This window comes from Triturus cristatus, chromosome 5_1 (genome assembly GCF_964204655.1).
Source record: "Triturus cristatus chromosome 5_1, aTriCri1.1, whole genome shotgun sequence".
Taxonomy (NCBI): domain Eukaryota; kingdom Metazoa; phylum Chordata; class Amphibia; order Caudata; family Salamandridae; genus Triturus; species Triturus cristatus.
The window spans coordinates 403,232,908-403,246,906 of NC_140587.1; the positions used below are offsets into that span (position 1 = coordinate 403,232,908).

Here is a 13,999-nt window from a genome sequence, read left to right on the forward strand (position 1 = left end):
TTCCAGTGGCATGGAGAGCACGGGACTCACGTCTGAGCATACCCGTCCCACTCGGGGTGACAAATGCAAAGAATGATGGATTTAACCCAGATCTCTTGACTGGGGATGAATGTTTTGATTTGTTCTGCATTCCTTCCATCAATTGTGTGTCTTTTGCTTTCTCGCCCTAAGTGCACCAGGTATGCCCAGACGTGGGTCCTGGGCTCACTGTGCCTCTGGAATCAAGCTATCCTGCCTGAAGAGGGGTGAAACCCCGAAATCGGTCCTAGGATGCTTGTTTCCAGTCCAGGGAGGACCTGGCTTGGCAGTTCGGGCTGGACTGTTCCCATGAGGCACAGGGTCAAGACTGATTTGCATATGGCCAGGTCTAAACTGGGGTGGCATGGTGAGCAAAAGAATGATGGATTTAACCCAGATCTCTCGACTGGGGGTGAATTTTTTGATTTGTTCTGCATTCCTTCCATCAATTGTGTGTCTTTTGCTTTCTCGCCCTAAGTGCGCCAGGTATGCCCAGACGTGGGTCCTGGGCTCACTGTGCCACTGGAATCAAGCTATCCTGGCTGATGAGGGGTGAAACCCCGAAACCGGTCCTAGGATGCTTGTTCCCGGTCCAGGGAGGACCTGGCTTGGCAGTTCGAGCTGGACTGTTCCCATGAGACACAGGGTCAAGACTGATTTGCATATGGCCAGGTCTAAACTGAGGTGGCATGGTGAGCAAAAGAATAATGGATTTAACCCAGATCTCTTGTCTGGGGGTGAATGTTTTGATTTGTTCTGCATTCCTTCCATCAATTGTGTGTCTTTTGCTTTCTCGCCCTAAGTGCGCCTGGTATGCCCAGACGTGGGTCCTGGGCTCACTGTGCCACTGGAATCAAGCTATCCTGGCTGAAGAGGGGTGAAACCCCGAAACTGGTGCTAGGATGCTTGTTTCCGGTCCAGGGAGGACCTGGCTTGGCAGTTCGGGCTGGACTGTTCCCATGAGACAAAGGGTCAAGACTGATTTGCATATGGCCAGGTCTAAACTAAGGTGGCATGGTGAGCAAAAGAATGATGGATTTAACCCAGATCTCTCGACTGGGGGTGAATGTTTTGATTTGTTCTGCATTCCTTCTATCAATTGTGTGTCTTTTTTTTTTTTTAAAGCACCCCATGCCGTGTTTTCACTTTAGCGCTTTCACTTTAATAGCGGCCGCACACCTTTGTTTAGACGCGAGTTGTCTAAAGAAAGGGGCGCGGCCCCATTAATGTAAAGGACCGCATGGGTGCTAGTAAACAAAATAAATCTATACTTACAGCTTGTTAACAAGCCTATTCAGGAATGAAAAGCAACGATTTCGAAAGGACAGTAACGGGAGCCAAATGGAAAGATGGGCGTGACATGGGCAGCGCTTCAAGTCCCTACCTGAATGCAGCATGCCTCGCAGAGCAGCGCATGTGCTGCACAGGCTCGACCTAAAAAAACAGATCTCTGTAGCGACCTGAAATATTCCTCATTTGTCTTAAAAAGGTTCCTACTTAACTGATCCATGGTCTAATCCAGGGGTATCCAACCTTTTATGTAGTGAGAGCTACTTCTGATCAGTGAAAATCATTGTGAGCTACTGAAGGCCAAGCCACTCATGCAATGTTATCAGACACCCCAATGCCTAGTTTTATTGAATTTAAGTCTAATGTTCATAGAGCCAAAGACTTGGGGTTGAACAAAATACTTTGACTAGGGGCACTATGACAGACGGGGCTGCCATGTGTGTCAGTGAGAGCGTGGCCTTTGGGGGATGTATGAACATCTGTGCATGTGAATGGGATGTATGGGTGAATGAGAGTCTGTGTTCTATGTACTTGTGGCATGGAACACACCTTTCGCCATATGTGGCACTGTTACATGTATAACACAAGCATACCATTTTTTTAAATGGGAGAAATTTAAAGTGCAGAAAAATGTTCAGCAAAAAATGTTCATAATATGGAACATTTTTCGGCACTTTAAATTCCTCCCACTTAAAAATGCTGTCTTTTTCAGTTATAAATATGCCCCTGTGTTTACCAGCTCCTGGGAGCAAGAAGCCTGCTGTGTGTAAAGGAGACACTTTTAAATGGCAGAAAATTAAACTGAAGAGTTAACTGTATGTTTACATAGATTCCATAAAACTCATCACTTAAACTTTCTCCCATTTCAAAGTGTCGCATTTACATAAAGTAGGCATCTTGCACCCAGTGGCCTGTAGACACAGTGCCATATTTATAAGAGAAAAAAATACAGCCACTTGTTTAAATAGGAGGAATTTAAAGGGAAGAAACAAGCTTCATAAAATATTAATGCGAAAAGAACAGTTGATGGACAGAATGCAGAACAACGTCATACATTTACCCCAATACAGAGATCTGGGCCTAAATCCATAGTTTTTTTGCTCCCCATGCCATTCCAGTTTGAACCCAGCCATATGCAAATCAGTCTTGACCCTGCACCCAATGGGAACAGTCCAGCCCAAACTGCCAGGATGTGCTTTGCTTCAGGTACCATGCAGCGGGGACTCTCGACCCAGGGGTCCAGAAACATGCCTGGTGGTGGCAGGCTGCCTACAGCTAGTCTGTGACCACACCAGAGTTAGTATGTTTTCAGGGGGAACCTCTATGTGCCTCTGAGTACATGGTTTAATAAATCCCACACTAGCACCAGTGTGGGTTTATTGAGAGAAGCTGTTTGGTACCAAACACTCCTGGGTTCAGTAAAGCCATCCTGGTGCTGGGGAACTCGAGTTGTTGAGTTTCAAGCCCATGTACTCTCTATGGCTTGCCTGGCACTTACAATATCAAAATGGCCTTAAATATTGTAGGGGCATATCTGCTAATGTAGATATGCTAACACCTGTGATATAGAGCACCCTGCTTTAGGGATGTAAGGCCTGCTAGAGGGGTGACTTATCTATGCCTTAGGCAGTGCTAGTTGGCATGGCACACATGCAGTGTGCCATGTCAACTTTGTTGTTTTGTCAGCACCAGGCCATGCATGCTGCAGTGGCAGTCTGTATGGCCAGGTGAGTGGTCCCTAGTGGACCCTCTTCAGTCCCAATGCCCTAGATCGCCAGGTAAAATTTACTAGGGACTTACAGCGGGCCTGGAGGGCAAATTGTGGAACAGTTTTTAGGAAAAGAACACTGGTACTGGAAAATTGGACAGCAGGGACCCAGTACTCTACAGTCAAAGTTGCATCAAAAGCCAGGCAAAAAGTGTGTGTGTGTGGGGGGGAAGGGGGGGAATACTGCAACAGAACCCCATTTTCTTACAATTAAGTTAAATCTTCAATTTAAATTTAATTTTCTCCAATTTAAAAACATCATTTTGTTCTCATGCTCCAATATAGAGTTGAGAAGGACTTTTATTTAAGATTTAAATACCTCAGTGCTTTAGTTCTTCACCTCTGTGAATTGGGTCATAAAGCTGACCCCCATCACTGCTCGTTATCAGGCCCTGCTATCTGCAGCCTGAAGATAATAATGTAAAATGAAAACAGCCTTCCCTTAACTTTAAACAGAAAACTTGACCCTGTGTTTATTTACGAATGAACTCAAGGCTGTGAGCTACTCTGAAGGTGTCTTTGAGCTACTGGTAGCTCGCGACCAACTGGTTGGAGACTTCTGGTCTAATCATTGCTTTTAGGGAACATCAGAAATGTGTGATTGCGGCATTATTTTAAATAAAGCTCAAGGAACTGATACAAGTACAACATTCTGAGACCAAAAAAGGTAGCATTATAAGCGACTCAAGAGGGAGGGAGGGTGGGAGGAGGGAGTGGGATACTAGTTGAAAGGTTTGAGTATAGAATGCTAGGAATGCATTAAGATATATGCATGTACCGTACAGATTGATTTGTATGTACTATGACGGATTTGGAATGCCAATAAAATCTGGTTTAAAAAGTAAAAGTAGCATTAATTTTTAGGTGCAAACCCACCAATTAACATAATATTAACATCACCGTTAATTACTTCTCGTAACATTAGGTCCAATGATGATATCACAGGAAGTGATATGACATGATTGTACCTGCAAGAAGGAATGACAGTGCAGTTTTGAATACAGATGACATTGTGAGAAATAAATTACATTAATTTTATAAGTTCCTGTGTTGTGGCTTGGCCTAACCTCATAAATATCTTCGCTAGATAACAAACTAATGTAGTCCTCCGTTGTCAGTTACTCAAGTATTTGCTGCGAAGCATACAGTTCAAGATATATCGTGGATGCAGAGAGTTGTTAGAAATTCTCTCCCTGCTAAGGGAGCTAGTTGCCTTTCAATTTAATAAGTTAGATCCAGTTTGCCGTTGGCAGTAGAATGCCTCCAATCAATATGTAGGCTGTAATGTTGCCACTTCAAATTCAATAAGGATGGGAATTATAGGACCATCATACCAATTCATAGCAAAACAACAAAAAAGAGTGCAGGATTGCTCATGTGATACACTACAAGGTAGGACACCTCTATGCAATCCTTGTTGTTGGTATTTTCAATGACGAGTTATGCTAGTTAAATAAAAGACTCAGGACCTGATTACGAGTTTGGCAGTCCTGGAGCGGGCGGCCACGCCAGCCCCCTTCTCCAGCACCGCCAAACCCACTGACAGACAGCCCCCCAGATTAGGTGTTATCTCCTAGTCCTTTGGCGTTTCCATGGCAGTGCCTATTAAAAAGGCACCACAATACAAACGTCAAAGCCCGTTTCTGCACGGCATGGACTGTAAAGCGTATTACTGCCTCACACCGTTGCAATGCTGCCGGGGAACGGCGGTTCCCCGGCGATTGTGGCGGTCCGACTGCCAAACTCAAAATAAGGCGGTCAGACAGCCCGTGCGGTGGTAGCTGCCACGCCACAGCAGGTTTGGGCATCCTAAAGACCGCCAAACTCGGAATTAGACCCTTAGTCACATGTGCTGGACATTTGGCGTACATTTGGCATACAAAGACCAAACAGATATCTTTTAATCTGAAACAGCCAACACCTCCCTGTTACATCAGACACCTCCCTGTTACATCAGATTAGAGTTTGCCATTCAAGGTGGCTGGGCCTCAGAAGACCTACACTGCATGAACTATTTTGTGTGTTGTGCCATTGCCGAGGACTTCCTAGGGCACTTTAAATATCTGAGCTGCAAAAGGTCTGCACATTTGCTAACACCAAAACTAAACCTAGGTTAATTCTTAAACATTTAGCTGCAGTTTATCCTTTGACCGTCAAGGCCCATCATTGGGTCTGCAATTCAAATGGCAACCAAGAAGGCTGAGAATGGATTTTTTTTTTATTAGACCTTAAGGTTTGTGGTAAACATAAGGTCTTTAAGTATATGACATATACATATGTTAACACTCAGCAAACATACTTGGAACAGTATGGTGAAAACTGTGGTTAAGACTCCCTATCGGGGCTTTTGTCTTTTATATTTACCACTTTGAAGGGAGTGGGTCTAGATAAATATAAAGTTGCAAGATGTAGACTTGGTTGAAGTGTGGAGCTCTGGAACATAAGAAGGATTCGAGCAAATGATCTGCATCTACCCTTGTCGGTGGGATTTATGGCGCGTCAACGTTGAAACTATGCCTTCCAAAATTCGTAGAGGAAGCAATCAACTTAAATGGATAATTAAATACTTATTAAATGGACTTACTACACGCCTATTACATGTCTCTGGTGTTGAGTAATGAGCTTTCAGTTTCTGTAAGAAATGTAAGGTCCAACCTTTGAATTACTACTGCAACCCTGCATTTTATTATGACTTTGATGTACATGTTTCGTATCAAGCAACATGTATTTTAACTAGAATGTAATTGATTGTTACAATCTATACCATAAACTAATCGCATCGTAGTCAGTCATGCATGCCCATCAACCAGTTACAAGAAGCCATTCATAGAAATACAAACACGTTTACCTCTATGTGGACACAGCCATGTATCAACCATTACCAACTTTAAATGTCCCCCTAACTCGGGTGCTGAGGTACCCAGTGCTCTATCAGATCAAGTTGCGAACTGGGCCGTGCTGCACAAAGCTGAACTGCCTCGCCAGCGGTTTGCTCTTGCGCTGATATGCTAAAAGGGGCACGCTTAACGCAAACCGAGTGGGACAGTCTTCAATATCCCTTCCCTCTGTATTGAGTTCTTGAGATCTGAGGGCTCAACACCCAGGAAAAGCTGAGCTAGTGATCAGGAAACCTCCTGCCTGTGAATGGCAAATATCTGGAAACTGGAACGCTGTAAAGCAATGTCCCAAGACTGGAACATGGTTTCAATCATTTTTCGGTCTCAAGATGAAAGCATAGGAACTCAATCATGTTTTCTGATTTTCCCCAATATAAAATGACTTCTACGTCTTGTGACTCCCACAAGATTTTTAAAAAAAAATTCCCCAAAATATTTTATTGATTTTTACAAGGTCAGACAGAAAGCCTGTAACAGGGTTAGCATGAGATATCTAAGGCAAAGTTAAACATATATTGTCAAAAAGTGAGGGTAATGCGCATATATGGGTAACATGAGACAAACCCAATTGTTAATAGAGGAGAATGTAAGTCTTCAGTATCATTAAAGTGTCTGATATTTCAATAAGGTTTTTATCTTTCATGTGCCTCATAAACTGTGATTGTCCATGAATTTGGTCTGGTCTTCAACATGACAGTATGCATTTCTAAGACTGCAGCTGCACAGTATTGTACATAATCCTAGATCAAGTCACTGAGGTAACTGAGCTCGCCTTCTATACCAGAGATGAGGCAGACCTTTCTTTTCTAAAAACACTATTTCTGATGGATACTTCTAACTGCAAATTCCTCACCATGTGAATACGTCTAGGCACCAGCAATTCCCTGACGTGCTGTTAGGTGGTGTCATGCATCTCCGCATCAACTCCGTCCTGCAGCAGAAGTGATGAAAGCCATTCATATAAATCACCACCCCTGCTAACAGCAGTTCTCTTAACTTTTCTGTTGTTTGACAGGATTTCTAGTCAAGAAATGTTCTCAGCGTGCAAGGGATATGTCCACTCCAAAGACTACAGGATTTAAGTCCTGAAGGGGCTGGCACAAACAGATGTCTGTGACAGACCCCCACTAGGTTTCTCTCTGGTGCCTGGGTTCTTTGCATGATTCCAGGTGTTATGTAGACTGCACCAGTATAAATCCAATGGTGATCATAGACCATGAAAACAAGCTCTATGATGCTAAATGTCATTGTAATGCGCGTAAAGGCTGGTCGCGCTAGAAGTTGAGGACATGGACCTGTTCCCACTTAAGGCCATTCTCACAAAAGGTCCTATTCTCATTCAAAGTCACCAGGTAAGTCAAAATATAAACATGAAATCAAAGAAACACAAATTCAAAGCATGACTCTCTAGTTACCCACCACACGAATCAGGAGAAGCCGAGTGGTGTAAGGGAGCATCTCAATGTCGGTCTCTGACCACAGAGCGATCACAACTGTTTCCAACCCAATCCGAATTCCCAGGACCATTGGAAACGCTGCAACAAGTTGAGACCTTCAATGAGGCCATGTTGGCATCTTTGGCACCTTGATAAAGGACTGGATAATCTGAGCCAAGGCTTTGCCCTTTCAAATCACTTAAATCAGTTTTATTTTACTGATAAAAATTACATCAGATTCAATTTTGGATAGTGGGGAGAAATATAAGTACTTCACACCATAAGTAAATATTCCATCTGGTTTTAGATTTGATTTAGAAACTTACAATTTGTCTAAAAAACTGAAAAATAGCATTATGCAGTTTAACATTTGATAGCAAAGATTGACATAAATCAAAAATCTGTAATTGTCAAAGTGCTGTAGTTGCCTACATGTCTTTCAGGCACTGTTGGCTCCACTTCTTCAGGTCTAAAAAAATAAATAAAGAAGGAAAGTACACCATAAACAAAATGAACAGAAAGTGAAGAATAAGCCAAGGACTGAAATAAATTCGGAGAAAACAGTGTGAGTAAACGCAGTTTGCAGTTAACTAAGCGTATTCTCTACACAAATCTATTGGATAAGGCTGATCGAGCCCCAATTGCCATTCATACCACTTCCTAGTAGCATGCATAAGATGAAGAGTGAAGGGAAAAAAGAAGAGGAGGGAAATAGATAGGTTGTTCCTTGTGACCAAACTAACATGCTCACCAACAATGTGGCTCAATGTGTGTAAAGTGAAGCAAAGGTAAGCTCACCAAAATCAAGATCAAAGCGCAAATCTAATAAACCATCACAACGCAATCCATATGTTTGAGCATTATACACTGTGGTTACTTCAGACCAACTTCAATATATATATAATGGCAACTCTGGAAAGAAAATAGAATAAGTAGTACCGTTTCACACCCCATCGTACGTGAAAGAACAATGTCTATTGAGATATCATCATGAAAATCTTACCTTAAAAAACAACATTGTCCTGAATAGGACTTGATAACTCAAGAAAACAAGAGATGACATTGAAATCAGCCACGAACTGGAAGAGAAATAAAACACAGATATAGGAGATAGCAGCAAAAGTGCCCCAAACCATAAAATGGCATCAAGACAATAATTTGCTATCAATTAAATAAATATAATATATTAATAAATACTGATGCTGCCTCAGGGAAGTTTCATGAATACACAGTAGTAGATCTGTCTGCGCATTACACGGATTACCAAGATTTGGAAATCCCTTTAACTTTTCAAGAACACCAAAACTGGTTTGGTGGTCAATTGTCACACATGCACAGACATGTTCATGTGGGGCCTCTAGCAATGACGGGGCTACATGGCCAGTCTTGGCTTGTTACACTCCTGTTCCTCCCCTGAAACACTATCCCATGCAGAGGTAGTAGGGGTATTACATAACATAGTTGCCTTATACAGGAAACTTGTGCAGTTCGTGCAATGCACTCGGAGCTCCAGACCTGTTGTCACAGCAGGACCTGCCACGCTTGTACAAATACAGAACATTGGTCCACAGACTATTAACGCTATCATGGGAAAAGTGCCCATGTAGCATGATGAAATGGCTTTTGGATTGCTCACAAGACCAACCAGTTAGAAGCAGTGTATCCGTACACTACCACCCCGCTCCCCCCCACCCCCCCACCCAGACAAACACAGAATACTGACTATGTGTCTTCTTCTTGAGATGGTGCCACCGGCAGAGGAGTCTAATTCCTGGTAAAGCATCTTTGCATGCATTTATACCAGTATGCATGGTACGCCTTATTGGCAGTCAAATCAAATCAAGAATCTTTAATCGGCTATTTGAGACAAACAGCCATAAAAGCACACACAATATAATACAATATATGTTTGCGCATATTAAAAGATGCCATCATTAGGATAATTCATTTCTGAATTATAACACAATGCTTTTCCTTGCGTTAATCGATATTAAAATGAACAGAGCAGTATTATAACACGTCAATAGGTCCTCTAGAGTTACAAGAAATGACATTGCAATTTTATGAAACCTAATTCCATGATTAACAAACAGGGTCTTCGGATAAAAACATCTAAAATTTCAATAACATTTACAGAATAATAGAAAGTGCAACGTGCTTCGTTTACTCTTGTTGTCACACGGGCAAAATGTGTCTGGCGGGCGTGTCTTCATTTTTGGGAAAGCAACACAGTAATGTACAGTACTGCATCTCAGCCTCAGTAAAACAAATCGGTGCTGTGCGTGGGTCACATGCAACAAATAACCATTAACTCCCTCTTCTAACATAAAAGATTTATATAAAACCCCAGTCGGTTTACTCAGGTCCGATTTTGCTCTGAGATTCTGTCTTGATGTCAGAAAGGAATCCTTGATCTCTTTCTTTGTGATAGTTAATATTTTCCTAGGGTCCAACCATACAGACATATTAAACAGATTCCCCAATGTGGTATTAATATAAGACAGCCAAGGGATTTTCAGAGCATCATCCAAGTTCAAACAATCTAAAATAATAGACCTGGTGAAGACAGTCTCTTCACGTCTCCATATTGATGCCCATAGTAATAATGGACCAGCCCCCAAGATGTCCCCCAAAAATTGCAACCTTACCTCGTGATGTACAATGGTATTCGAAATTGATGATGGTAAAGACAACAAAAGTTTTAAAAAGCAATTTTCTTCAGTTTGCAGGGCCACACTATTTCTGTTGCCCCAAAGCCCTGACCCGTATTTGGCAGTACTTACTCCTTTGGCTTCATAGAGGGTTATCATCTCCTTAATTGGTCGGTTTGGCTGCACATTTAAAAAAACCTTGGTTAATCCTGCTCATTTTAGCTCTTGTATTTATAATGTGTTGAGGCCAGGTACCATTACCTGAGAATAGTATACCAAGATAGGAAAAAGAATTTACTGTACATATTGGGGTACTGTCTATAAAAAAGGTTTTGCAAGATTTCTTCTTGGGCCCACATACCATAGTAAATGTTTTCAGTTTGTTAATTACCATCCTCCGTTGTTTCATAAAATCTGAAAAACCATCCATCAGTCTTTTGAGGCCTACTGGGGTCCGGGCCAGTAGTACTGCGTCGTCCCTTGGTGCGTCAGCCTGTATTTTTCGTAACTGAGTATCGACCTCATTAATAAAAAGGAAGAATAAAATTGGAGCTAACACACATCCTTGACATATACCCCGTCCCACTTTAAATTTAGTGGTACATTCGGCCTGGGGGCCAAAGTGGACCGCACTAGTTAGTTTTTCATACAGACGGGAAAGAAAACTGATGATCGCCCGGGGAGGTCCCAAGTCGATCAGAGTTTGCGACAGTAAATTATGGTCAACTAAATCAAAAGCACTACTCAAAGCGGCAAAACATAGATATAAGATACCCATCTTTGCCCTGGTGTATTTGCTGATGAGTAGCTCCAAGCTAAGACATTGTTCCACTGTCCCCAGGCATTTCCTAAACCCGTACTGTTCAGGCGTTAAAATATGGTACTCCTCAGCCCATTGCTCCAGCCTTTTAAGTAGGACCGACTCATAACTTTTAAGGAGGTATCTAAGAGGGAGATCGGGCGGTAATTTTTAGGGTCAGTTTTGTCCCCCTTTTTATAAATCGGGACAATAATAGACTTGCCCCATGTTTGTGGAGTTTTATCCGTTGCAGCTGAATTAAACACTCTTGTTAAAATAGGTCTCCATAGTTCTGGTTCGGATTTATAAACGTCAACTGGAACTCCATCTGGACCTGGTGCCCACCCCCCAGCACTCTCCTGGATTGCCTGGAGGACTTCATCACATGTGATATCTAAGGGCCAGGGCCTCTCTTCGTGGGGTTCCTGATCTAATCTCCCCACCATCTCCTCATTATTAAAAATTCTAAAAAAGTGTGCCACCCATTTATCTGCCACGATAAATGAACCAAACTCTGGTAAATCATCATGCTTTAGAAATGGGGTACTTACTGTGTCCCAAAAGAGTTTGTTGTTCCCGGTTTCTGTGGAAATGGTTAGATTTTCCCATGCTTCTACTTGTAGTACCTTTTTCCGGGCCGCTAGAGCTATTTTATACTCTTCTCGTAGGGATTTAATCGCCAGTGCATCTCGCTGTGTTTTAGACAGTGCACATTTAAGCACCTGTAGTGCTTTAGTGCAAGTACTGTCGAACCACCCCTTTTTATTTTTGGGTATTTTATCAGTCTGCCTGGTCAAAAGTGTTTTAATAAACGTGGTAATACAATTAAAATTTCTAATTAGTATGATTGGGGATATCTCATCTTGAAGGCAATAGGCCATTTTGCACTGGTTATGTGTTATTATTTGCTTTAATGTCCTACTTAGCTTAAGGCCCGCACATTTTATACTAATACCATTTGACCTAGAGGGGGGTAATATGGTCAGCTAAAGTAAAAACTTCTCCCTTAAGGCCCCAAAAAGACAGTGATATGGCCAGTTAATTGTGGTCGCTCAAAATGGAAGGAACGACAGTGGGGTTGCCACACCTTAATATGTCCGAAGTGGACACTAATATGTGGTCAATAGCCGAATACATATTTCTCCCTATAAAGGTTGGGAATATTACCCCGTTTTGGCCACAGCCTCCTCTAAGTAGGAGGAGATCATATTTAGATATCATCTGGTTTAGGGCTTCCCCATACTCAGTGTGGCAAAAGTGGTCAGTTCCGTCCCCGTCATCAAGGATAGGGCTGCATGCCTGAGGATTGGGCACATCACATGCCTGGATATTAAAATCTCCTGCCCACAGTAGGACATAATCTGTACTGATTAGAGTTTAAAAAGTTTCTGGTTGTCGGTCAAGAGCAATTACCACATTCATACGGCTCGAGTCAAAAATGTTATTGTAGAAATTTACTAAGATGAAATCTTTCTTTCCCTTCTTACTTAACCATAAGATCTGAGCGTGGGGTTCCACTGTTATGACTTTATTAACCCTTACAAGGATTTTAGTAGAGATGAGAATCTGTAGGCCCCCCTTTGCTCAAACTGATTGTGAACCAGTTGCTGGAAGGAAATGGGAAGAGAATCCATCAATATGTACCGGGTTTATACACCATGTTTCCTGGAAACATATACTATCATAACAGGAAATAAAATTAACCCAGTCAGTATTCTCAACCTTGTTCGACAACCCATTCACATTCCATGTTGTGAAAGCAAACCCTTCCTCAAGATGTTGTGCAGTTTGCTTGGTATATGTTGCTCTAATTCTAAGGCGATCTTGTTCTGAATCCTCGTATGCCTCCCCTGCATTAGTTACCGTAGTTCCCACCTGCCCATCCATATGCGAGATCTTTGTTGTATGTGGGCCATCCATGAGCCCTGGGCTGCTTATCTGGCTACCAAAAAATGACAAAGTTGATGACCCTTGCTGCTCCAAGTTTAGCGATGGTTCCAGTCATTCGTATTGTTCCATATCGCTGAGAGGGGCAAATCTATTATAGAGGGCTAACTCACTATTTCCACCATCCATTGGGACTACTGGTCTCATTTGTCCGCCGCACCCCAAGTGATCTACATTCATTTACTGGTAATGAATGGTATCTTGGAAAGAAAACCCCATAGGGTAAGACTTTTATCTGTGTGTCCCTTGGAGCGTCCCCCCACAAGTGGTGCAGAAGGGCTCTAGGGCTGTAATAATTATTAAAGTTCAGGATAACATAATCCCCATCCATTGTTTTATTTATCGAGCCCAACCACTCCACCCTTCTTGCCATAATAATTTGTTTTGTGAGTGGGACAGCCCCGATTACCCCTCTAGGAACCTGGCGGGATAACCAGTACAGAGATTTGTTTAGCAGTTGGATAGTACTTTCAGGCTGGTCTTTCCCTAATATCAGAACATTAGTCAAAATCAGGACAAAAGGATCTGAGGCCCGAGGGAGGTCCAAAGAGTGGTTAGTTTTAATAGATGGTCCCCTAAGCAAACTATGTTTGTTGGATAGAGGGGCCCTCCCCTCCTGTCCCCGTGAAGTTGGTCCTGTGTTATTGTCTAGATTGTTAGTGGCAGTGGCAGACTGCAGTGAGGGGATCTCATCTCTTCGGTGGGGTGGATATTGGTGTGCAGGATGTGACGTTTGTACTTGAGGCTCGACTTGGGCAGTAGTTGACAGACTACTTATAGTGGGGGGTCTGTTTGTATTCCCCTCTATTGTATTGGGGGTCTCAATCTCTCCCTCTGGAAAGGTTGATCCCCCTGTACAATACCCCTGCTTGTATGCAGCAGAGGCCTACTATGTTGATAATGGTGCCCCATGGGTTGATGAGAAAGCCCAGTGGGACGATGACAAAATGATGTAACCAAACCCACAAAATACGGCAATCGCTCCTCAATTCTATTTAGTTGTGTTTGCAACGGGTTCAACAATACAGTGATTAGTGTCTCAATCCTCTTCCACATATCATCACCCTTTATTAGTGGGGATGAAACAGAGTCCTTCGTTATCATTGGTGACAGAGTGGGATTTAAACCAGAGTCAGTTCTTTCAGTTCCTTCCTTCCCTCTGCATCTTTTAGGTTGGGATTTCTGCTTCGCCG

General features: G+C 42.5%; 1 protein-coding gene across 1 annotated transcript in view; it reads right to left on the minus strand.

Moving 5' to 3' along the window:
* LOC146830942 (uncharacterized) overlaps positions 1 to 13,999 on the minus strand; it is a 338,432-nt gene that overhangs the window by 136,193 nt on the left and 188,240 nt on the right. Inside the window, exon 3 of the mRNA XM_085605136.1 lies at positions 8,413 to 8,488. Within this exon, the coding sequence (XP_085461262.1) occupies positions 8,413 to 8,488 (76 nt within the window). The remainder of the gene's footprint in view (positions 1 to 8,412; positions 8,489 to 13,999) is intronic.